Raw genomic sequence first — 25,643 nt, 5'->3', positions numbered from 1 at the left:
TTGAACTGCACTGAGCTGCATTATATAAGGCTCAACAATTCACCCCCAAACCTCTCGGCAGTCCCTAGAGTTTGGCCATTTGTTGAGGGTGCTTTGATTGTGCTTTTCCTGCATGAAGGCAGAAGTGGGTTGGACTAGATGGCCCCTTTGTGAGTGTCTTCCAATTGTATTATTCTATGCTTCCATTACGTGCCTCCCAACCGCTTACCAAGCAGTCCAGCTGGGAGACGGGGCTCTTGGTGCCCGGCTGACTGATGTCCCAGATCTTGACGCAGCCCTTGCCCCCCGTGTAGACGTGCCGCGTGGGGTTGCTAATGGTCACGGCGCAGACCACCTCCCCGTGGCTGAGCGTGTTGATCTGCCGTGCGTGGCGGGGGATGCCAGGGCCGGCCAGCGCGTCATGAGGGAAGGGCACTGGCTGCATCTGTCCATCCGCACTCACATGGAAGGAATATGCTCTGCGGGGAGAAAGGTGGAACAGAATCACACACATGTAAACAAGACACTCCAAGGCTGAACAGACAGGACTTTGGGCACTTTTCCCATTTGGGAACCCCTTCTGACTGACAAATTGTTATGTGACTCCATCTCTCTCTCTCTCTCTCTCTCTCTCTCTCTCGCTCTCTCTCCATCCATCTATCTATCTAGCAGTCTTTGTGAATGTGGAAGGGCAACTCTATCTATCTATCTGTCTGTTTGTCCATCCGCCCACCCCCATCTATGTATGTATGTATGTATGTATGTATCTATCTATCTATCTATCTATCTACTGTTGTGAATGTGGAAGGCCAACTCTATCCATCCATCTATTTATTTACCTATCTTTGTGAATGCAGAAGGTCATCCATCTATCTATCTATCTATCTATCTATCTATCTATCTATCTATCTATCATCTATCTTTGTGAATGCAGAAGGTAAACTCTATCTATCATCCCCCCCCCTCTCTTTCTATCTTTGTGAATATGGAAGGCCAATCCTAGCTATCTGTCTGTCTGTCTATCTTTGTAAATGTGGAAGGTCAACTCTCTCTCTCTCTCTCTCTCTCTCTCAATCTTTGTGAATGTGGAAGGCCAGCTCTCTCTCTCTGAATGTGGAAGACAAACTCTATCCTTCTATCTCTCTATCTTTCTGAATGTGGAAGACCAACTCTATAGATCTGCCTCTCTGTCTTCATGAATGTGGAAGGCCAATTTTTTCTCTCTCTCTCTTTGTGAATGTGGAAGGCCAACTATCTATCTATTTTTCATCTAAATTAAGTTTGAAACCCTTCCATCTAAGTTAAGAGCTTCAAACAGCCCTCATGCATCAGAAGAAAGGCTTTAGATAAATAAAACATTAAGCATTTGGAGGAGAAAGATAGATGGGGTTGGACTCACGGTTTGCCGCCAGGGATGGAGGCCAGGCTGGTGGGCAGGACAGGGGCCCTCATGGGCGGATGTGGGTCAAAGCCGACCTGGAAGCAAAACAAGACCTTCAGGCTGGGAGGAAAGACCCCCATAGACCCCAAGAGAAGAGAAACCCAGTGGAAATATTGCGGATTCAGATGGAAATGCTGTACGTGACTGCCTTTTGCCAGTTTTATTTTCTTCTCATTTATTTGTATAGTGCCTTCCAAACTCTAGACCAATAGTTCAATAATGGGAGTTCATCCAAAGCAGCTGATTCTTGAAGGCTGTCAAAAGAATAGATCCTGCCTCCCAAGGATTATTCCTCAAACCACTAAGTCTTTGGAATTCCTAAAAGTGTTGCAGTCTGCTTTGTGGGACAGATGACTAAGGATAGGCTCTGAAAGGTGTTCCTACCGCTCCAAAGCTGACCATGGGGGAACGTCCATAGGCAGCGGCGGCAGCAGCAGCAGCAGCGGTCATCTGGGGAGGGATGTTGTGGAGGCTAGCGTAGGCCCCGGGGCTGGCGAGGGAGCCGTTCATCTCGTGATGCCCCATCATGGCGAAAGGGGTGGCATAAGAGCCCGCAATGGAGATCGGCGCCCGCAGGGCAGAGGCTGAAAGAGCAAAGCAGAGGAAGGTTTGAACACACAAAATGCTTGTGCCCACATTAATGCACTCCAGATCTCAATGCAGTATTCAAGAGATCTCTCCAAGGTGCTGAATGATGCTGTTAAATAGGTTCAGCACCTTGGAGAACTCCAAAGCCTGGAATGGATTTGCTGCCCTTCTGACATGGGAGCCACCAGCCAAGACTTCTCTGAAAGCCAGTGAAAGCGCAAAGGGTTGACATACCCAAGAAGTCCATCCCTGAGGCTTATGGGAGCAAGCAGAGGAAGGTCTGAAATCCACAAAGGGCTTGTGCCCACATTAAAAAAACTCCAGATTTCAATGCAGAATTCAAAGGAATTCTCCAAGGTGCTGAAAGCGGTGGTGACCTGGGTTCGGCACCTTGGAGAAGTCCTTGAAATCCAGCCGAAGCCTGGAATGGGTCTGCTGCCATTCTGACATGGGCACCACCAGCCAAGAGTCTCTGGAAGCCAGTGAAAGCACAAAGGATCAACGTACCCAAGGGGTCCATCCCGGGAGGCTTTCCCAGCATCGGTCGGAGGCCTGGAGTGGTGCTCGTCCCGGGGGTTGGTGCGTCGCTCCTCGGGGTAGGAGTGTTGGATTTCAGCCCCGGGGTGGACGACTTGTCATTCTGCTCCAAAAAGGACTGATTGAGAGACAGTTTGGCAATTCACAATCAGAAATCCACAGCAGAGGGGGAAAGGCTTGGGCACAGGGGGATCCCATTCTAAGATTTTGCTTTTCAGAATAGAGGGGGAAAGGACTTAGTCTCAGCTGGGTTTGATGCGGTCCCTATCCCTCCCTCTGGCATATTCCAATCATTCTCTGAAGGCGAGAACTGTACTCTTCAGCCCAACATATATCCCACAAAAGCCTCCAAGTAGCAAACAAGCAGAGCCTCCAGTCGCGCAATGAGTTAAACCCTTGCACTGGCAGGACTGCTGGCTGAAAGGCCAGTGGTTCAAATTCAGGGAGTGGGGTGAGCTCCCGTCTGTCAGCTCCTGCTTCTCATGCAGGAACATAAGAGAAGCCTCCCACAGGATGGTAAAACATCCAGGCATCCCCTGGGCAATGTCCTTGCAGATGGCCAATTGTCTTACACCAGAAGTGACTTGCAATTTCTCAAGTTGCTCCTGACACGAAAAAAAGCAAACTAGCATAATAACCCAGGAAGTGACCCAGACTTATTCCCTCTTTTGAGAAATGGTGAGATGTGGAACATCAGCCACAGCGATCCAGAAAGAAAGAAAACAGGATGCATAAATCTGTTTGCCCTTTCTAGTTCTAAATGAGGACCCATTCTTGAGTTCAGTCCGAACACTGGCAATGCGATGAATGAGATCTCTATCAAAACCAAATCAGCACCTTGGACAATTCTATTAGAGCATGAGCTAAATCGTGAAACAGATTCATTGCTCTGCTACTATGGGGGTTCCTCCCAGGCAGCTTCCAATGTCTCCCAATCAGCTCTCGCATGACTTACGTGGCCCAAGTCTTTCGTCTTGGAGGAGGGGGTGCTGCTGGACGAGGCAACAGAGGCCGGGCTGTTTGGAGCATCCTTCTTCAGGCCCCGTCCTTTGTCCATCCCATTCTCAGGAGGCGAGTGGGCAGGGCTCACCCGGGGCGTGGCAGGATCCTGCAAGGGAAGAGGGTATTTATTGTATTCTACCCCACACAACTCCCCTCCTGCTCCCCCTTGAAGTGCAAGATTAGACTGCAGGACTGCAAACAACAGGTTCTGGGGTACCAAAAGGGTGATGGAGTCACAGCAGTTAAAGTGCGGACATGTGTGGATATGGGATGTGAGGAATTCGCCCCAGAGACCAGATGGGAAAGAAGGAAACACTTACTTCGTTGGAGACGTCCACCACCAGGTCGTCGCTCTTGTCTCCATCACTGTCCTGAAAAAGGAGCAACTGCTCTGTTGGAAAAGACAAAGGGAGGCCTCCTGCGTCCCCGGGCGGGAAAGGTGGCCCAAAGGTGCCCAAAAGGACCCTCTGGCCTGGCATCTTACTCAGGCCAACTAGGGTTGGCCCACATATGGATCTGCACCTCATAAGACTTACGTATCGGCTCATGCTGTCTTTCTCCTCAGCTTTGCGCTTCTTGGGCTCGATGCCATAGTCAGAGGAGCTCCTGTGCTTCTCGCTGTGCCTCAAGCTCTCTGATGGAGAGATGGAGTTATTCTGGAACAGAAGAAAGAAGAGATGGTTGTTGGAAGAAAACTTACATATTTATGTAACAACACCCTGACCCTCTCCAGTTTCACTTGGTTTCAGAGGCTAATCCAGGTCTGACCTGGTCAGTTCTTTGCCGGTCAAGCTAATAGTGCTGACCAATGCTGAGAAGAGCAACAAACTCATGCGGTTTGGACACCGCTGCCATCCAGAGCCAAGGTTCGATGCGATCCATCCAAGTTTTGGCTCTGAAAAGGGGCAAATTCTCAAGTTATGGTTTTGCAGAAGGTTTGGTCTCCAACATTTCCAATCTTGGGGGGGAAAACCCAGGAGATCAACAGAGTCACTGGAGAGAGGTGACCAATGTGCCTGCCCATTGTGTTCGATTTTCCATTATGTTATTTTGCACTGTTTATTTTATCTTGTTATTTTATGTATTTTATTGTGATGTTTGTTTGTTTTGCTTTTTATTTTATTTTGCTGTATTGTATCTTCAGGCTTGGCCTCATGTTAGCTGCCTCAAGTCCCCTTTGGGGAGATGGTGGTGGGGTACAATTAAAGATGATGATGGTTATTATTATTATTATGGATAGAGCTGACTTCCATATAAAGCAGCTTCCCGTGGGTGTTGGAATTCAAACCCACACTGCCCAAGTTCTCAATTAGGAATAGTTATTTAGCTTAGTATAGACTAAGGGTTTCCCTTCCCCCATGTCTCTCTTCTCTCTTTCTGCTCCCATTCTGATTGGTTGCTGAAAATTAATACTTTTTTGACTGCAAGCCTTTTTAGAATCTGACTTCTGTCTTCTTACACTTCAGTATGGAGAGTATGTTCTGTGGGCTTTGAGATCTCTGTTTGTGTGTCAGGAGAGATGTAGTGATTGAGGTTTTTCCCTCTCTTGAAACTTTAGAAGAGAAGGGTGTTAGAGTAGCTCAGACACAGTTCTTGATGCCTGAGAAATTATTAATTATTTTTGTAAATAAACCTTTTGTGACTTTTTAAGATTGGACTCTGCATGTTTGCCTCCAAAGCTCTTAACTCTTTACAGCCACATTACACAGCACTTAACGCTGCTCACTAATGAGTCGATGCTCAACTTGTGTGTCCCGTTTATATTTTTTGGATATGCTGCTATAATTTAGGGTAGTTTTCTCTAACAAAAGGGTTATGGGCCCAGCACATTTCGTTGTGCAGGCACATTACTGATTGGAATAGATAGGGCTGATCAAGGAGAGAAGTAGGGGTCGCATGGGGTGATGATATGGGCCCTTTTTGGCTCACCATCTCAAACTGAGAATTCCTCAAACGGCAACATTAGGTACCTGTTTTGCACAACTCTGGTTGCCATGGCGTAGTGGAAGAAGCCCAGGCTCCAAGCCCTTTCTAACCCCCACCCCGTATAAACACAGGGAGGGAGAGGGTCTTACAAAGGGGCAACCTGCCAGTCACATTTGCAAAGCTGCTGCCCCCTTTCCCCCCTTAAATACCCCCCAAAATCCCTCAAAAGAGAGAAAAGCGATGCTCCCAAGAGACCCCTCTTGTCCCCTCCCTCTCTTTCCATTCTTGTCTGAATAGCCAAAGCTGGGCGGCGGTTCGTGTTTCCCCCCGGCAGCCCCAATAAGCCGCTTTGCCAATCAGCCCGCCTCCTTTCTTCGGGGCCACTCAGGCTGAAAAGGGCCTCGGCTCCCCCAAAGAAACCGCGTCTGGCCTTTGAAGGTATTGATTTGGGGCCAGCTTCCAAGAAGCCCCGCCGCGGATTGAAACAGGCCTCTTAAGTCGTGTCTATGCATGTGTTGCACGGGATCCGTGGGGAGGGGGATCCCAGACACAAACCCCAGCAAGACACCAAAGAGGCACTGTGTTTGTTGCCATTTCTAAGCTACCTTTAGCCCTGATTTTAAAGGTATATCTGTGGAATGTCCAGGGTGGGAGAAAGAACTCTTGTCTGCTTGAGGCAAGTGTAAATGTTGCAAATGACCACCTTATGTTGCAAATGACCACCTGATTAGCATTTAATGGCCTGTCAGCTTCAAAGCCTGGCTGGTTGCTGCCTGGAAGAATCCTTTGTTGGAAGGTGTTAGTTGGCCCTGATTGTTTCTTGTCTGGAATTCCCCTGTTTTTGAGTGTTGCTCTTTATTTACTGTCCTAATTTTAGAGTTTTTTAAAATACTGGTAGCTGGATTGTGTTCATTTTCATGGTTTCCTCTTTTCTGTTGAAATGGTCCACATGTTTTTGGATTTCAATGGCTTCTCTGTGTTGCCTGACATGATGGTTGTAAGAAGGGCCTTGCATTTCCATGTTCTCAGATACACAGAGAAACCACTGAAATCCACAAACATGTGGACGACTTCAACAGAAAGGAGGAAACCATGAAAACAAACAGTCTGGTTACCAATATTAAAAAGAAACTAAAATCAGGACAGCAAGTAAAGAGGAACACTCAAACAACAGGGGAATTCCTGACATGAAACAACTGAGGCCAGCTAACACCTCCCAACAAAGCACCCCCTGGTCAGGAATCAGCCAGGATTTGAAGCTGCAAGGCTAAGTCAATTTCCAACTTCTGCTTGAATCAATCTCGGGCAAATGAGCCCCATCCTTGGGATGTTTATTGTTGCTATGTTGGTACACAGATGCACAGCAGTAACAAATGCCCTTTAAAGCAGGCATGGGCCAACTTGGGCCCTCCAGGGGTTTTGGACTTCAATTCCCACCATTCCTAACAGCCTCAGGCCCTTTCCTTTTCCCCCCTCAGCCGCTTAAGCGGCTGTTTTGGGGGAGATTTTATGAGTGATGGTCACTCGTTGGTCTGTTAGGGGTGTAGTGTCCAAATTTCGTGTTACTTCATTGAGTGGTTTTTTAGTTATGTTAATCCCACAAACGAACATTACATTTTTATTTATATAGATACTAGCTGTCCCCTGCCACACGTTGCTGTGGCCCACATGGGGGTTCTGTGTGGGAGGTTTGGCCCAATTCTATCGGTGGGGTTCAGAATGCTCTGTGAATGTAGGTGAACCATAAATCCCAGCAACTGCAACTCCCAAATGTAAAGATTCTATTTTCCCCAAACTCCACCAGTGTTTACATTTGGGCATATTGAGTACTCTTGTAGAGTTTGGTCCAGAGCCATTATTGTTTGAGTCCACAGTGATCTCTGGATGTAGGTGAACTACAACTCCAAAACCAAAGGACACTGCCCACCAAACCCTTCCAGTATTTTCTGTTGGTCATGGGAGTTCTGTGTGCCAAGTTTGGTTCAATTCCATCGTTGGTGGGGTTCAGAATGTTCTTTCATTGTAGGTGAACTATAAATCCCAGCAACTACAACTCCCACATGACAAAATCTATTTTTTGAGTGAAGGACATACAATGGGTTGTTAGGTGTCTTGTGTCCAAATTTGGTGTCAATTCTTCCAGTGGTTTTTGAGTTCTGTTAATCCCACAAACATTACATTTTTATTTATATAGATATATATTCAATGTACCCTCCCTCCTTCTTGAAGCAGGTTAATGGTGGCCGCTCTGCCCTTGGTGCAAAGTCTCTGGCCGAAGCCTTCCCAGTTTGAGCCGAGAAGGAACCGTGCTCATTAATGCTCCCACAGGCCTTGGACAAAGGCAGAGGCCTGGACATGAGAAGCCCCTCTTCTGCCCCTCCTTGAGATGGCTAGTTAGCCGCCCGACCTTCCAAATCCATCCGCCACAGTCCTTCCCCAAGATAAGAGAAGAGCTCCAGGGAAACCAAATTGCGCTCCTAATTGACAGAGGATTTTGCACTTCACCCCAAAGGAGCAGCTGTTCTCTGCTTAGGCTCCAACCAAATCTTCAGTCATCAAGGAGGGAGAAGCTCAAAGCTCAGCAAACAGCAAAAAAGAGCTGTATCCAGAGCAACTGGGGACAGGGAGAACCCTGTGCAGCACGTCTGCTGTCCTGTTTCCACCTCTTCCTTAGATTTACCCAGTCAATGTTAACCTACATTTTATTGGTGTGCTCTTGTGTGTACTTTGCAATATGTAATTTTAACAGAATTGTGTTTTATTGCTGTGTTTGAACCCATTGTACCCTGCCTCGAGCCGCAAGTTGAGGCAGAGAAAATAATAATAATAATAATAATAATAATAATAATAATAATAATATGACACAGTGTGTCACAGCAAACGAAATCCAGGATATAGATCTTGTTTGCTGTGACATACTGTGCTTTTGTGTCAGTAAAATAATAATAATAATAATAATAATAACAACACACAGTGTGTCACAGCAAACAAAATCCAGCATATAGATCTTGTTTGCTGTGACATACTGTGCTTTTGTGTCAGAATAATAATAATAATAATAATAATAATAATAATAATAATAATACCATCTGCCTGCGACTGGTGGGATCACAAGCCAGAAAAAGTCACAGAGATTGAACACGTCAAGCTACTCTGGGATTTCCAGATTCAGACTGACAGAGTTTTGGAACACAATATTCCTGACCTCACAATTGTGTTAAAAAACAAAATATGGATCATCAATGGTGCAATCCCAAGTGACAGCAGAGAAATAACTGGAAAAGCTGGCATAAATATGAAGATTTAAAGACTGAACTGCAAAGACTCTGGTACAAGCCAGTAAAGGTGGTCCCAGTGGTGATCGGCACACTGGGTGCAGTGCCTAAAGACCTTGGCCTGCACTTGAACATAATTGGCGCTGACAAAATTACCATCTGCCAGTTGCAAAAGGCTACCTTACTGGGATCTGCGCGCATTATTCACCGATACATCACACAGTCCTAGACACCTCGGGAGTGTCCGATGTGTGATCCAATACAACAGCCAGCAGAGTGCTCTTGTCTGCTGTGGACTCATCTTGTTGTGTTTCAAATAATGATGATAATGATGATGATGTAATAAAGTGATTTTGCTTTTTGTATAGAAACATAGAATCCTAGAGTTGGAAGAGATCTCATGGACCATCCAGTCCAACCCCATTCTGCCAAAAATCAGGGAATCGCATTCAAAACAACCCCGACAGATGGCCATACGGTCTCTGTTTAAAAGCCTCTAAAGGAACCTCCACCACACTCTGAAGCAGAGAGTTCCACTGCTGAACAGTTCTCTTTCACAGTTTGGAAGTTCTACCTCTTGTTCAGGTGGAACCTCCTTTCCTGTAGTTTGAAGCCATCAGTCCGCGTCCTAGTCTCCAGGGCAGCAGAAAACAAGCTTACTCCCTCCTCCCTGACTTCACATCTTTATACATGACCCTCATCACATCTTCTCTTAACCTTCTCTTCTACAGGCTAAAGATGCTTAGCTTTTTCAGCTGCTCCTCATAGGGCTTGTTCTCTAGACCCTTGATCCTTTGAGTCACCCTCCTCTGGACACATTCCAGCTTGTCAACATCTCCCTTCAATTGTGGTGCCCAGAATTGGACACAGTGTGATTCCAGGTGTGGTTTGACCAAGGCAGAAGAGAAGGGTAACATGACTTCCAAGGATCTAGGCACTAGACTCCTATTTATGTACGCCAAAATCCCATTGGCTTTTTTTTGCTGCCTTGATGTTAAGTCTAGTCAAGTCCAACTCTGGGGGGTTGATGCTCATCTCCATTTCTAAGCCGAAGAGCTGGTATTGTCCATAGACGCCTCCAAGGTCATGTGGCCAGCATGATTGCATGGAGCACCGTTACCTTCCCACCAGACCTACTGATCAACTCACATGTGTATGTTTTTGAACTGCTAGGTTGGCAGACGCTGGGGCTAACAGAGGGAACTCACACTGCTCTCTGGATTCGAACAGCTGACCTTTCAGTCAGCAAGTTCAGCGGGTTTAACCCACTGGGTCACCAAGGGTTCCAATAATAATTAATAATAATTTATAATTAATTATTAATTATAATAATTAATAGTAATAATTAGTAATTATTATTATTATTATTATTATATAATGTAAATGGGTGTTTTTGCTTCCTGGATGCATTTATAGCTCCCTTTTCCCTTCTTCTTCCCAAAATTTTTTAGTTCTTTATTTCCCTTTGATTGGACAAGGGAACATCATGAGGCTTCTCTCTACATCAAAATGCTTTACAACAAACATAAGACTCAGCGTTGAGTACTCTCCCACCAAAGTCAGGTAACTTCCTTTTTGTCTATATACTCTTTTATCTGGGATGTATTACCTGCAATCATTTAACCTTTTTTGAACCTTATCGGAGCACCATGTACATGTTCCCTCCTGTTTCCTATCATCTATATAGCACTGGATGTGCTGCACTCTGTTGTGTTAGAGAGCCATGCAGGGCCCTTGTGTTTAAATGTCTGATGAAGGAGAATGGAAATGCATCTATCAGTATTGGATTTGAGTGCAAAGAAAGCCCTTTACACATTTGATTCAACCCAAATAAACATTGTGGTGTCAAAGTGAACAATGAGCTAGAGACTTACCGCACTGGAGTCCCGATCTTTCCAGAACAGGGCCCAAATCGCAAGGAAGCCAATTTGAAAAGTAAGGAAAAGAAAACACGAGACAGTGAGAATCTAAAAAGAGGATGTCAACCCGTCCATTTCTTCGCTCAGAAGATGGCCACATGCCTCTTGCTCACCTCGGTGGTCCAGGTCGTGATGGTTCTTCTCATCCTTGACTGCCAGGTGGGCCTGGCCCCCAAGGGCCCCCAAGGCCAAGAGTCCTGAGCCACTGCCCGCCACGGAGGGGGGCATCCCCGGAGGAGGGAGGCCCGAAGGGTGTGGAGGGAGCTGGACTGGAGGTCCGTGCGCCGCATGCGAGAGGTGCTGGGCCTGGAGCTGCTGCTGCTGCAAGAGAACCAATGGTAAGAGCAGGAGGTGGAACAGCAAGCAAAATGCCCCAAAGGTTAGTTGGAGAAGGAAGGGAGAGGAGAGAAAGAATAGAAGGAGAAGGAAGAATACAAGGAGGAGGAGGGGAAAGGAGGAGAATGAATAGGAGAAGGAAAGAATAAGAGGAGGGGGAAAGAATAAAATGAGAAGAAAAGGAGGAGAGAAAGGAGGAGGAAGAACAGAAGGAGAAGAGAAAGAATAGAAAGAGGAAAGAAAGAATAAGAGGAGGGGAAGAATAAGGGGAGGAGGAAGAACAGAAGAAGAGAAAGAATAGAAGGAGGAAAGAAAGAATAAGAGGAGGGAAAATAAAAGGAGAAGAGAAAGAATAGAAGGAGGAAAGAAAGAATAAGAGGAGCTGGAAACAATAAGAGGAGGAAGAATAGATGGAGAAGGAACAAGAGCAGGAAGAATAGAAGGGGAAGAGGAATAAACAGAGGAGAAAAGGAGGAGGAGGAAGAATAGAAGGAGGAGAGAAAGAAGGAGAAAAAGGAGGAAGAATAGAAGAAGGAGAGAAAGAATAAAAGGAGGAGAGAAAGGAGGAGGAAGAATAGAACGAGAAGAGAAAGAATAGAAGGAGGAAATAAAGAATAGGAGGAGGGAAGGAATAAGAGGAAGAATAGAAGGAGAAGAGAAATAATAGGAGGAAAGAAAGAATAAGAGGAGGAAAAGAATAAGAGGAAGAGGAAGAATAGAAGGAGAAGAGAAATAATAGAAGGAGGAAAGAAAGAATAAGAGGAGGAGAAAGAAGAGAAGAAGAGAATAGAAGATGGAAAGAAAGAATAAGAGGGAAAGAATAAGAGGAGGAGGAAGAATAGACGAAGAAGGAACAAGAGAAGGAGGAAGAATAGGAGAGGAAGAATAAATAGAGGAGAAAAGGGAGGAGGAGGAAGAATAGAAGGAGGAGAGAAAGAAAGAGGATAAGGAATAGAAGGGGAAGAAGAAAAGGAGGAAGAAAAGGAGAAAGAATAGAAAGAGGAGGAGGAGGAAAAGTAGGATGAGTGACAAATAAAACACCCAAAGGTTGGCTAGAAGGAGGTGGGGGCAGGGGGGAACACCTCAACACAATGAGACCATACTGACTCGAGTCCAATGCGCACCTCAATTTTCAAAACCCTGAAACCCAAAAAAGGTATTTGCTGCCGAATGTCATGCGGAGCAGTCAAAAGTGGACTCTTTGTAATTTGTCCCAAAAAAAGGTGTGCATTACAGTTGCTGCTATGACTCAACACTGAGATTCCTGTATTGCACATACCTTAATTTTAGCAAGATAATTCATCTCAGAAAGGTGAGCATTAGATTCGAGTAAATAGTGTATTTATTCTGGCTGCATAGGCAAGAGGGCTCTAAAGGCACCTGAAGCAGCATGTCAGCTCGTAAAACTAAAACAAGCATCCATATAAAATAAATGCATCAATATTCGTATTTGTGGATATAGAAAAAGAAGAAAAGAAGGCCAGGAATGGAGTACGGATCCACATGGCAGGGTTGATTTGAGGTTAGTAGTCAAAGTTAGATGTGCAGTGGTCAATGGAGGCTCTCTTGCCCAGCAGAGAAGAGCATCATAGAATTATATAGTCGGAAGGGACTCCAAAAGCCATCCAGTTCAACCCCATTCTGCCTTCATGCAGCAAAAGCACGATCAAATCACCCCTGACAGATGGCCATCCAGACTCTGCTTAAAAGCCTCCAAAGAAGGCGCCTCCAACAGTCTCTGATTCAGAGAGTTCCCCTTTTGAACAGCTTTCCTTACGGTTAAGAAAGATAAAATCTCATGTCTCCTTTCAACCTTTTCTTCTGCAGGGTTTGAAATGGTATGTTAATCATGGAGACCATGAAAAAGCAAATGGAAACTTGGGTTCTGTTGTTCCCAGTGACTTGGGAGCCACCAGCCGCCCCTTCTGAGTCGGGACCTGGGTTCATAATGGGTGGCAAGCCACATATATATTCCATAAATCATGCTTCCTAGAAGGTTTGGATGGTCTAGCTCAGCGGTTCGCAACCTTCCTAATGTCACGAGCCTTAATACAGTTCCTCATGTTGTGGTGACCTCCAACCATAATATAAGTGTAATTTTGCTACTAATGAATCGTAATGTAAATATCTGATGGGCAAGATGTATTTTCATTCACTGGGCCAAATTTGGTACAAATACTCGATATGCCCAAATCTGAATACTGGTGGGGGCCGGGGATAATTTTGTCATTTGGGAGTTGTCGTTACTGGGATTTAAAGTTAACCTAGAATCAAAGGGCATTCTGGACTCCACCAATGATGGAACTGAACCAACCTTGGCATACAGAACTCCAATGACCAACAGAAAATACTGGAAGGGCTTGGTGCGCATTGACCTTGAGTTATGAAGTTGTAGTTCACCTACATCCAGAGAGCTCTGTGGACTCAAATAATGATGGATCTGAACCAAACTTGACACCAATACTCAATATGCCCAAATGTGAACACTGGTGGAATTTGGGGAAAACAGACCTTGACATTTGGGAGTTGTAGTCAGTGAGATTTATTGTTCACCTACAGTCAAAGAGCACTCTGAACTTCACCCATTATTGAATTGGGCCAAACTTCCCACACAGAACCTCCATGACCAACAGAAAATACTGTGTTTTCAGATGGTATTTGGTGACCCCTCTGACACTCCCTGCTGACCCCCTAGGGGTTGCGACCCCCAGGTTGAGAAACACTGGTCTAGCTCAAATGCACAAACTTTTTTTTTTGCGGGCAGTACATCCTGCGGCCCATTTGGCTATAGTTTCCCAGTCAACAACTCATAGAGCCGGCATGGGCAAACTTTGGCCTTCCTTCCGGGTGTTTTGGACTTCAACTCCCACAATTCCTAACAGCCTCAGGCCCCTTCTTTTTTCCCCTCAGCCGCTTATGCGGCTGTTAGGAATTGTGGGAGTTGAAGTCCAAAACACCTGGAGGGCCCAAGCTTGTCCATGCCTGGTCTTGATGGAACAGAGTCATGACCTGCCAAAGAAATAGCACCATTTTACACATTTTTTGTTCCTGGATTATAATTGTGTGTGTTGCAACGAGCACATGCGTGCTACACTGTGTGTGTGTATTTCCTCGCTCCAAAGGAGAGCTAAATAGGTAACCGATACCAATCATGGTGGTGGCCAGAAATAGAGAAGCCTCTCAACCTTGCATAGATAGCTCATCTCGGCGGATTATGGAAGATCGCTTAACAGGGATCAGTTACCTCGCAGGGCATGCCACAGACTGGCAGGCAGGGCAAGGCAAGAGAGAAGGCGGACAGCCCACGCTTTGGGTGACTTCCGCTGAGCGCAGGCCAACAAAGTGGACCTGCGGGCCACCGTTCTGGGATTTAGTCGAAGGCATCACCCCAAAGAGCTGGCCTGTGTGCCAGGCGGATATTTGGAAGCGACAGTCCTGTGAAAGAGGAACTATGTTGCTAGATCACAACACGGCAGTCTCTAAATGGGATTATCTCCATCCTGCTCTGTTGGCGGTTTAAGGGTTCACCGCTTGTGTTGAATTCAATCCAGTCATTTCTGGACACAGAGCTTAGGCCACAGACACCTGCTGCAAGGCTTGGAGATGAGAGATGGGGAGCTCAAGAAGGAAGACAATTACACTATCCAACATCTCCTGTTCCTAGTTTGAAAGTATAATTTCCTGTTTAATTGTGTGTTTCTTACTTTGAAAATAGTTGTTCTACTCCAGAAACTTTGTCTTTGTGGCGACCACAAATTATGTTGAATTGGTTGAGACTCAATGAGATACTGGAAAACTACAGCAAAATGTGCTACAGGATGTCTTTCTTGCCAAAATATTATTTTTGCAGTTTAATACACCTTTTCTGTGTTTTTTTATGATAGATCCAATTAGGAAATGACACTGATAACCAAGGAAGAAAAATCGTATTACATAGTGTTATTGATCTCAAGAGCTTGTGGGGGATGCAAGGGTCCCAGTCACCAACTGTACCCATCATCGCCAATTAATTCTGTATTGATGTTCTGAACGCAGAAGCTGAATGGCCATCTGTTGAGAAGACTTGGATGGTGTCTTCCTTTATGGCATAATTAATGGAAAATAGGGCTAAAGTCATAATTAATTATTCAGGTACTGAAACCTTTAGTATTATGCAAGGAGTAAAGCAGGGCTTCCCTCTTTCTCTGGTACTATTTATATTAGTTATGGAATTATTGGCCTCTGCAATTAGGAAGGATAAAGAAATACAAGGAATGGGAGTGGACAACGAAATCAAAATTAACTTATTTGTGGATGACACACATCCAGATATGGCACCAGACCGGATAAACCTACATTTAAAACAGTTTGGAAAAATGGCTGCCAGCATCCAATGTCTGTTAAATAAACCAAGGAGGCAGCAGAAGAACAAGGAGACTAATAATAAATAAAGGGTCCACTTTTGTACAACCCCAAATGGCCAAACATCATCCCATCAGTGACTCCAGCTAACATATATGGAGAGAAAGCTGGTGACTTTATGGTCTTCAATCTGGAGGGTTTCGGCTTGGAACACATTGATTTGATACACCACAAATCCTCTGAGATCTAGAATATCTATATCAAATTCAAGTGAAAACATCAAAAGTACGCAAAATTACACACCAATCACATTTCACTCTTGTAGTAAATCAGAGACAGACCAAACCTCTGTGAGGCCAGAAGAATGGAGAGCAAAGGAAGGCCAATGGGAATCGGAACAAGAGGAGGAGTGCATTGAAGCCTGAAGGAAAGCATTGCTGGCACCCTCTTGAAGCTTTGGGGCATCCCAAATCTCCAAAAATGGGAAGGCATTACATGCGCACCATGAAAAAAAAGTTCAAGCATGAGCCCAATTTGCATAAAAAGCTGACCCTTGTGCCAGCAGGACTGCTGACTGAAAGGTTGGCGGTTCAGATCTGGAGAACGGGGTGAACTCCCATTGGTCAGCTCCAGCTTCCCATGCAGGGACATGAGAGAAGCCACCCACAAGGATGGTAAAACATCTGGGATCTCCTGGGCAACGTCCTTGCAGACGGCCAATTCTCTCACACCAGAACCGACTTGCAATTTCTCAAGTTGCTCCTGACACACACCAAAAAAAAAAATCTAGTAAATGGCAAAATACAAAATATGTCCCTGCCAGGAAGTGCCAAGTCCAAAAGAAACAACTCTAAATATTTTGGACTCAATAGATATTTCCTTTCCCCCACCACTGATTCTCAATTTTCTATAGGGAGCACTTTTTAATAGTTATGGATTATTATTAAGGTAAAGGTTTCCCCTTGACATTAAATCTAGTCGTGTCCGACTATGGGGTGGTGGTGGTGGTGCTCATCTCCATTTCTAAGCTGAAGAGCTGGTGTTGTCCAGAGATGCCTCCAATGTCATGTGGCCTGCATGACTGCATGGAACGTCATTACCTTCCCGCAGAAGTGGTACATATTCATCTACTCATATTTGCATGTTTTTGAACTGCTAGGTTGGCAGAAGCTGGGGCTAACAGGGGGAGCTCACTTTGCTCTCCAGTTTCGAACCACTGACCTTTCGGTTAGCAAGTTCAGCAGTTCATAAGTTTAACTTGCTGCGCCACTGGGGGCTCCTATTATTATTAGAAGTATTTAATAATCATGTATTATTATGTCCAAAGCTTGTTGGAAACGCCAGGACGCAGAGGATATCAGTTTGGGAACTTTAGGTTTGCATTTGCAAGCGCCTCCATTCTTGGAACGCCTCTTAAGGACAGGTTGGTCTCTGCTTTACAGTAAATGATAGGAATAAAGGGGTATACACACGGTGAGAGGCAGATTGGGAACTCCACGTACCCCGATGATGGCGTTCAGCTCCGTCATGGTGACCTGTTTGGCACGCTCAACAGCCTGAGCCACTTGCTGTTGGTGCTGCAGAGAGAAGGAGGCAAAAGGAGGCGCACCGTAAGGGCTGGGGATTTGGGTGGTTGTTATCAGTATTAATATTATTATGGTGTTTATTGATACACCACTGGTCTCTCCACAAGCGGGTTCCACGGTACAAGAACGCTTCAGGTCTAGGCCAACTTCAGGGTTCCTCCTAAGAGTCCTTCCCATTCAGCACCCGAAAAGCGCTTGCTTACCTCTTGGGATAGGAAAGGCATGATCTGGGCGAGGATCGTGTTCAGTCTTTTTGCAATCTCTGTCTGAAAGGGAGAGAGGAAAGAGAGCAGATTCATCACTGCACAGTTATAGCAGCATCTTGGAAAGCAAGAGAGACCCCAGAAGCAGTTTGCAAAAGAAAAGGTCTGCAACCTTGCAGCAAAACGCATTCCTCATACTTAAGGTTAAGGCCTAGCAATGGCCTCCTGGACAAAGAGCTGAAGGGGAAAGGCTGGCACTCAAATGACTCCCCAGGCAGAGAACAAAGATTTGTTGTCAAAGGCTTTCATGGCTGGAATCACTGGGTTGCTGTGAGTTTTCTGGGCTGTCTGGCCACGTTCCAGAAGCATTCTCTCCTGACGTTTCACCCACATCTGTGGCAAGCATCCTCAGAGGTTGTGAGCTCTGTTGGAAACTAGTGAAGTGAGGTGTGTGTATATGTTTGTGTGTAAAATGTCCAAGGTGGGAGAAAAAACTCTTGTCTGCTTGAGGCCAGTGTGAATGTTGCAATTGGCTACCTTGATTAGCATTGAATGGCCTTGCAGCTTCAAACCCTGGGTGGTTGGTGCCTAGGAGTATCCTTTGTTGGGAGATGTTAGCTGGTCCTGATTGATTCTTGTCTGGAATTCCCCTGATTTTTGAGTGTTGCTCTTTGTTTACAGTCCTGATTTTAGAGGATTTTAAAAAACTGGTAGCTATTTCCCTTCCCTCCCAAAAAAACCCAGTTTTTGTTCCTGGTTATAAATGCTATTTCCTAATTTCATAAAAACATGACAAACGTTTATGAAACTGCAAAACATTTGTTTTTGTGGGACATCCTGCAGTAGAAGCACCTTTTTTCAATCTTTTTCATTGAAGATTTTGTAGATTCTCAATTCAACATCGTTTGTGGCATCACAAAAATCAAGTTTTTCAAAGTAAGTGCACAAAATAAACAATTAAATGGGAAACAACACTTTTCAAAACAGGTAGATATATATTTTTTGAGATTTTGTTACATAGAGTAGCTTAACTTGGGAGGAGTGACCATTCCTCCATCGGTCTGTTGCCCAGCTATTTCAAGGAAGTTTCAAATGGGATTCCTGCATCACCAGCAGGTTGCACAAAGGGGTTTTTGGGACACCTTTCAGCTCAGTGATTCTGGTCCAGAATTTGAGGATTTCTTACAGGCAAAGGCACAGACTCCATGAACCCAAGCCGAAAAGGGAACAAACAGCAAAGAAGAACAAGCCCTATGAGGAGCAGCTTAAAGAGCTGGGCATGTTTAGCCTGAAGAAGAGAAGGCTGAGAGGAAACATGATTGCCATGTATAAATATGTGAGAAGAAGTCATAGGGAGGAGAGAGCGAACTTTTCTGCTTCCCTGGAGACTAGAACATGGAACAATGGCTTCAAACTACAAGAAAGGAGATTCCATCTGAACATTAGGAAGAACTTCCTGACTGTGAGAGCTGTTCAGCAGTGGAACTCTCTGCCCCGGATTGTGGCAGAGGCTCCTTCTTTGGAAGCTTTGAAACAGAGGCTGGGTGGCCATCTGTCGGGGGTGCTTTGAATGCAATTTTCCTGCTTCTTAGCAGGGGGTTGGACTGGATGGCCCATGTGGTCTCTTCCAACTCTATGATTCTATGATTCATGCTGGGTTTTGGGCAAAACGGTAGGAGCATGATCCAGCTTGGAGAGCGCTTTTATTAGGTCTCTATCTTGTTCCAAAGTTGCCAGGCGAGAACTCCAAGGGGCCGAACTCTAGCCACATAAACATATCACCTTGGATAGCTTCTTTGAGATTCAGACTACATCGCAGAGTGGATTTTCCACCTTGACTCCCAAGAGTCTGTGTTGGTGGAAAAGGGACTCCTGCAATCAAATTACACCCTTAGAAGAGGACTGGGAAAGATCAATTGCAGATATCATGAATTTGGTTCTTCTTAAATACAGAGCCCAGAGGCTGAGAGCAGAGATTGAAGGGCAGTCCTTCCTGGACAAGGACAGCTGTTAAAACACGTTTCAGTTCCAATGTAAACAAGGTCTCCAAATAACCCAGAAACAAGGCTAACCAGCTAGGCAAAAACACACTCTGGAACTGGATCACAGGCTTCAGAATCCCTTCTGGTCATTCAGAGTAACCCATTATCATTTTTGAACAAATAAGAACAACATTGTATTGTGGAAGGCTTTCATGGCCAGAATCACTGGGTTGTTGTAGGTTTTTCCGGGCTATATGGCCATGTTCTGGAGGCAATTTTTGCCATAGATGCAGGCGAAATGTCAGGAGTAAAATTGCCTCCAGAACATGGCCATATAGCCCGGAAAAACCTACAACAACCCAAGAACAACGTTGTCTAAACATTAAGCACAGCCACAAGCATCTTCATTTTCCAATTTTAAGAAGGCCTCAATGTTGTGGGGAGAACCCTTTGCTCTGGATGCACAAACACCTGGATTTTTCTGACCGAGTCTTTAAACAGAAGTTGGATGGCCATCTGTCAGGGGTGCTTTGACTGTGCTTTTCCTGCATGGCAGGGGGTTGGACTAGATGGCCCATGTAGTCCCTTCCAACTCTATTATCCTATGAGTCAGAATGGCTGTATTTTGTTCATAGAGGGGCTGTGCATGTGATGCTATTGTGCACGATATGCACTGGATGCTCACTGAATGTGCAGCCACATGGGAGTTGCAGTTCCTTGTGGGAGAATGTGTGGCACAATCACTGTGCAAAGCATAAATGTACATCCCATCTCTGCAGCAGAGAGTCTCAATTTCAAAACATTGGCTCCTAAATATTACACAAGAGATTTAAGGACCCACACCAGGCCAAGTAGAGACCCCCAACAGGAATGGGCTACCTGCCCATATTGCAAGCCATGTGACTCCCATTCATCCCTCCCATTCCTTCCTTAAGAGTCCCCCTCCCCACCTTGCCTTCCCGTTGCCAAGACAACCCTTTGACCCCCTCCTAATCTCCGTCAGAATGGCATGCAAATAGCTCTCCTCCACTGCAAAATGATATCCTCACCACTTCAGTGCCAGGGTCATTACACTCCCTGGCTTAAGACTCCAGTCTGCAAATTAACACTGGGAGGCAATGGGGAGAATAGAGGAACAGGTGGCAAAAGGGGGGGGGGGGTCTCTGCGACCAATGCCAAGCCAAGAGATGGCAGAGGATGCAGGAAGGCCCTGCCAAGAAGTGGCCCAGAAAGAGAGATGTGTACACTGGAAGTTTCCTTGCCAGCAGCACCAATGGGCAGGACTTTGCTTTCCAAATTTCTCCTAAATCTGTTTTGGGATTTAGCCTGAAAAAAAAAGGGGGGGGGGCGGTAATATGACTATGTAATAACATTTGAAAAATAATCTGTTTCTGGTTTGAAAGTGTCTGAACACATCTCCCTTTACGTCCCACCTCGTAGTTTGAGATCCTCTGGGGAGGCCCTGCTCTCGGCCCCGCCTTTGTCACAAGTGAGATTGGCGGGACGAGGAGCAGGGCCTTCTCAGTGGTGGCTCCTCACCTATGGAATTCACTCCCCGGGGAAATTAGATCAGCAACATCCCTCCTTTCCTTCAGAAAGAAATTAAAAACATGGATGTGGGACCAGGCATTTGGGCAATCTGGCAGATGAATAAAGGACTGTGACGACGGATAGGAATGGACAATGTGGAACGAAATATGGACTCTGAGTTTTTGCAGTTTCAAAATCCTTTTCCATGTTTTTGTAATACAACCCATTAGGAAATGACATTTATAGCCCAGGAACAAATATCCTGTTACATAGCGTAAGTCAAGATCACCATCACCAATACCATGAGCTGTACCAGACAGGGGAACACTAGAAGAACTAAAGGACTGTTCTTTTGGGTGAGAAGGGGGTACAACTTCCTCCAAAAGAATCCTGGGTCAACTTATCCATCGGTCAATGTGAGTAATGTCCCTTGACCTTTATCCAACATCTTTTTTTTAAAAAAAAGAATCAGTTCCTTGTCTGAATAGAGGGCAAAAGGCGAGAGCTTAAAATAAGCACCAAATCTCTCTGCCGTTCTGCTACTTCTGACTCATAAGTGGAGACACTATCACTTTAAGTCATCACTGTGCTTTCCCCTCTTCATGGAAGGCCCTTGACTTATCCATGGGTTATACCAAAATTTTGGTCTACTTTATCCACCATCTATCTGTCTAAATATCTATGTATATAATAAAAGTCAAAATATCTGTGCATCTATATATGTATGTATGTATTTTTCAGGATGGCTCCCACATCCAGAGAACCACGTCATGGCCAAAACAATGGATCTGGACCCAAGTTGCAAATGGCCACCTTGATTAGCATTTAATGGCCTGGCAGCTTCAAAGCCTGGCTGGTTGCTGCCTGGGAGGATCCTTTGTTGGAAGGCGTTAGCTGGCCCTGTTTGTTTCTTGCCTAGAATTCCCCTGTTTTTGAGTGTTGCTCTTTATTTACTGATTTTAGAGTTTTTAAATACTGGTAGCCAGATTGTGTTCTTATTCATGGTTTCCTCTTTTCTGTTGAAATGGTCCACATGCTTGTGGATTTCAATGGCTTCTCTGTGTAGTCTGACGCTGGCAGAGTTTGACCCAGCATGATGTCCACCCACATCCAGAAAGCATTCTGAACGTAACTAGTCCAACGGGTGTCAGCTAGACTACTCACTGGAGTATCATACAGAGAGCATACTACTCCTCTGTTATGTCAGCTCCACTGGATGCCGGTCTAATTCTGAGCACAATTCAAAGTGCTGGTTTTGACCTACAAAGCCCTATATGGCTCTGGCCCAGCTTACCTATCCGAACGTATCTCCCTCTACATTCCACCTCGAAATTTAAGATCATCTGGGGAGGCCCTGCTCTCAGCCCCGACTTTGGCACAAACATGCTTGGCGAGGATGAGGGACAGGGCCTTCTCGGTGGTGGCTCTCTTCCTGTGGAACTTGCTCCCCAATGAAATCAGGTCAACAACATCCCTCCTCGCCTTCAGGAGGAAACTGAAAACGTGGTTATGGGACCAGGCCTTTGGGTAGCTGGCAGATAATTGGCAATGGTAGTAATGATAATGTTACGGAAACTGGACTATGGACAGGCTTCCGATTGTGTTGTGCTCGCTGAATTTATTTCCGTATAAGGCTAGACAGCCAGTATTATTGCACTTTTCATTAATGTACTTTTTGGCCACAAGACACCTACTAACCCAAGGAGCAACCATCACTCAAAAAAAATGATTTTGCCATTTGGGAGCTGTAGTTGCTGGGATTTATAGTTAACTTACAATCAAAGAGTATTCTGTACTCCAACAATGGAATTGAACCAAACATGGCACACAGGACTCCCATGACCAACAGAAAACACTAGAAGGGTTTGGTGGGCATTGACCTTGAGTTTGGGAGTTGTAGTTCACCTACATCCAGAGAGCACTGTGGACTCAAACAAAGACGGATCTGGACCAAACTTGGCATGAATATTCCATATGCCCAAATATGAACACAGATGGAGTTTGGGGGAAATAGACTTTGACATTTGAGCATTGTAGTTACTGGGATTTATGGTTCACCTACAAAGAGCATTCTGAACCTCACCAACAACAGAATTGGGGCAAACTTCTCACACACCACCCCCATGACCAACAGAAAATACTAAAGGCCATCCAGTCTAACTGCCTTCACCAGGGCAAGAAGGCATAAAGCCCTCCTGACAAAGAGCCATCCAGCCATAGATATAGATAGATAGATATGATTCACACATACACAGATATAGTATCAAAAATTTGAAAGGGGGACTATGATATGTTGCATGTTCCAGAGTAGGCAAACCAGACAATCTCCACATCAACACTGACAAAGAAACAGCAAGAAATACTGTTTGTCCACACGAAATTACATATATTAGAAACCAACTCTTTCTCATTACTTTATTTTCCAGATCACCAGACTGGGCAACAGCAACGCGTGGCAGGGGACGACTAGTAATAATTTTTTTTTTGTCATGTCAGGAGTGACTTGAGAAACTGCAAGTCGCTTCTGGTGTGAGAGAATTGGCCGTCTGCAAGGACACTGCCCAGGGGACGTCCGGGTGTTTTGATGTTTTATCATCCTTCTGGGAGGCTTCTCTCATGTCGCCGCATGGGGAGCTGGAGCTGACAGAGGGAGCTCATCCGCGCTCTCCCTGGATTCGAACCTGCGACCTGTCCGTCTTCAGTCCTGCTGGCACAGGGGTTTAACTCACTGTGCCACCAGGGGCTCCAATAAACAAATAAATAAACTTCACTGACGTTGGATCTGGGCCCAACTTGGCACACAGACCCATCATAACCTACTGAAACCACTGGCACACTTCCCTACGCTATCACGAGCATATATACGGCGATTTGACGGACGAGACTGTTTTATTTATTGTTTTATTGCTTGTGGATGTATTGTTTTTAACTTGATTTATGTCTAATTGTAGTGTATAATTGTAATTGTTTGTACTGGCATTGAATTTTGCCATTACTTATATGTAAACCATTTTGAGTCCCCTTCAGGGTGGGAAAAGCGGTACACAAATACTGTAAATAATAAATTAATTAATTAATGCATATGGCTGAAGTAAAAACCCCATTCCTGGAAGAAAGCTGCAATTGCTACTGCACCTGCTTTCCCTATAGACCCCTCCCAGCAGGAAAAGCCAGGAAATGGGAGGGGGAAGGGGAAGGGGTCGGCCCTCCACCGGAGAGCCTCTTGCAAAGCTTGTTGAAAGCCGAATATTGTCTCTCTCAGCAGATGAAAATAAGGCCCTTGAGCCCCGGCGGCGGCTCTCTCTCGGGGAGACAATGAGGGGCACTTCCAGCTGTCTCCCCGCCGCTCAAGAGCCTCTTCAGGCAGCCTCTCCAAAGCACTCCGCGGCTGCGATTTGCAAGAGCTATTTGCAGCAGCAAAAGAGAAATGTTATTACCAGGATTGGGGAGGGATGGGAAATGTTCAGAGCGGAGCACAATCGGTTATGGTGGATTTGCCAGGAGGAACACAAGGGGAAACCAAGGCCAAGTGGGTTGGGGATAACAGAGAGAGAGAGAGAAGTGGCCAGGGGCACCTCGCTATTGGAGGCAAACAGCCAGCCAGAAACCACTTAAACTATGGATAGAGTTCTCATTGGGCTTAGAGCAGGCATGAGACAACTTGGGCTCTCCAGGGGTTTTGGACTCCAACTCCCAGCATTCCTAACAGCCTCGGGCCCCTTCCTTTTTCCCCTCAGCCCTAGAGGGCTCAAATTGGCCCATTCCTGCTTTAGAGGGTATTTGTTACTGCTGTGCATCTGTGTACCAACATGGCAACAATAAACATCCTAAGGATGGGGCTCATTTGTCTGAGACTGATTCAAACAGAAGTTGGAAATTACCTTTGCCTTAGCATTGGATGGCATTCCTTGTTTTTATGATAGAACCAATTAGAAAATGACATTTATAACCCAGGAAAAAAATCATGTTATATAGTGTAATCACAGATTCGTTGGAAGCACTGGGAACCGTGCCACGACAGCCCTGCCAGGTAGGCCTTTGACCTGCCTAGGAAACCGGCAATAAATGAGAGTCCACAACAAAGAGCAGTTCCTACCATCACAACATTTGCTCAGTTCCCCCATAAACAACACCCACAACAAAAACAAGCAAAAATTCTCTATTTTCTCTCTTTCTCAGGCCATAAACAGGAGTCAAGGGACAACTGATCCAGAGCAATGGACATCAAGGGCTGTTGTTTATATTTGACATTATTAAGTGGGAGGGAACCCCCAGTGGTGCAGTGGGTTAAACCACTGAACTGCTGAACTTGCTGATCAAAAGGTCAATCATTCAAATCCGGGGAGTGGGGTGAGCTCGCACTGTTAGCCCCAGCTTCTGCCAACCTAGCAGTTTGAAAACATGCACATGTGAGTAGATCAATAGATACCACTTCGGTGGGAAAGTTACAGCACTCCATGCCAGCTACTTGACCTTGGAAGTGTCTCTGGACAATGCCGGCTCTTCAGCTTAGAAATTCAGATGAGCAACACCCCCAGAGTCAGACTCAACTAGACTTAATGTCAAGGGGAAACCTTTACCTTTTTTAGCCCCAGCTAGAGCAATGGGATTTAACAAGACGTTGATGTCTAACCATTGAGTCAGTGGGTCTGCTCTAGCTGGGGCAAAACGCAAGCACTGAAGTGGATCACAAATGGAAGAAGAGGCCATTTGTGTGGAAAGCATCAACACCAAACCAGTGAAAGCTGGTACCCTCAAAATGTCCAAGCTTTGGTAAACAACAACAAGCACCGCAAAGAAAAGCCCACTAAAACCAAAAATGTTAAAACTTGTTGCAAGCTTGCAACCTACTTAAAGGAGGACTCCTCTCCCCAAGTTTCCAAAGAGTCCCTTCACACTTTATCTTAACTCTTGGGCCAAAATGAGAGGAAGGGAGTGCTCTTTAGAGGTCTGGACAAGAAAGGCACCAAAGGGATGGCTTTCGGAGAGCCAAATGTA

At 45.4% G+C, this 25,643-nt stretch overlaps 1 protein-coding gene across 7 annotated transcripts in view; it reads right to left on the bottom strand.

Moving 5' to 3' along the window:
* Nucleotides 1–25,643, bottom strand: part of TLE3 (TLE family member 3, transcriptional corepressor) — a 42,225-nt gene that overhangs the window by 6,180 nt on the left and 10,402 nt on the right. The window contains exons 5-15 of one of the 7 annotated variants that reach the window (XM_060755397.2): nucleotides 17,134–17,196; nucleotides 16,817–16,921; nucleotides 10,781–10,988; nucleotides 10,623–10,639; nucleotides 4,084–4,203; nucleotides 3,868–3,918; nucleotides 3,501–3,653; nucleotides 2,516–2,663; nucleotides 1,805–2,004; nucleotides 1,379–1,455; nucleotides 209–458 (exon numbers count right to left, since the gene is read on the bottom strand). In XM_060755397.2, coding sequence (XP_060611380.1) covers nucleotides 209–458; nucleotides 1,379–1,455; nucleotides 1,805–2,004; nucleotides 2,516–2,663; nucleotides 3,501–3,653; nucleotides 3,868–3,918; nucleotides 4,084–4,203; nucleotides 10,623–10,639; nucleotides 10,781–10,988; nucleotides 16,817–16,921; nucleotides 17,134–17,196 — 1,392 coding nt within the window. The remainder of the gene's footprint in view (nucleotides 1–208; nucleotides 459–1,378; nucleotides 1,456–1,804; nucleotides 2,005–2,515; nucleotides 2,664–3,500; nucleotides 3,654–3,867; nucleotides 3,919–4,083; nucleotides 4,204–10,622; nucleotides 10,640–10,780; nucleotides 10,989–16,816; nucleotides 16,922–17,133; nucleotides 17,197–25,643) is intronic. The other 6 variants (XM_060755399.2, XM_060755398.2, XM_060755400.2 and 3 more) reach the window with 6 other exon arrangements.

Source organism: Anolis sagrei, chromosome 9 (assembly GCF_037176765.1).
Source record: "Anolis sagrei isolate rAnoSag1 chromosome 9, rAnoSag1.mat, whole genome shotgun sequence".
Lineage (NCBI taxonomy): Eukaryota > Metazoa > Chordata > Lepidosauria > Squamata > Dactyloidae > Anolis > Anolis sagrei.
The sequence above is the reverse complement of the archived record's forward strand: the minus strand, read 5'-3'. Positions and strand labels throughout refer to the sequence as shown.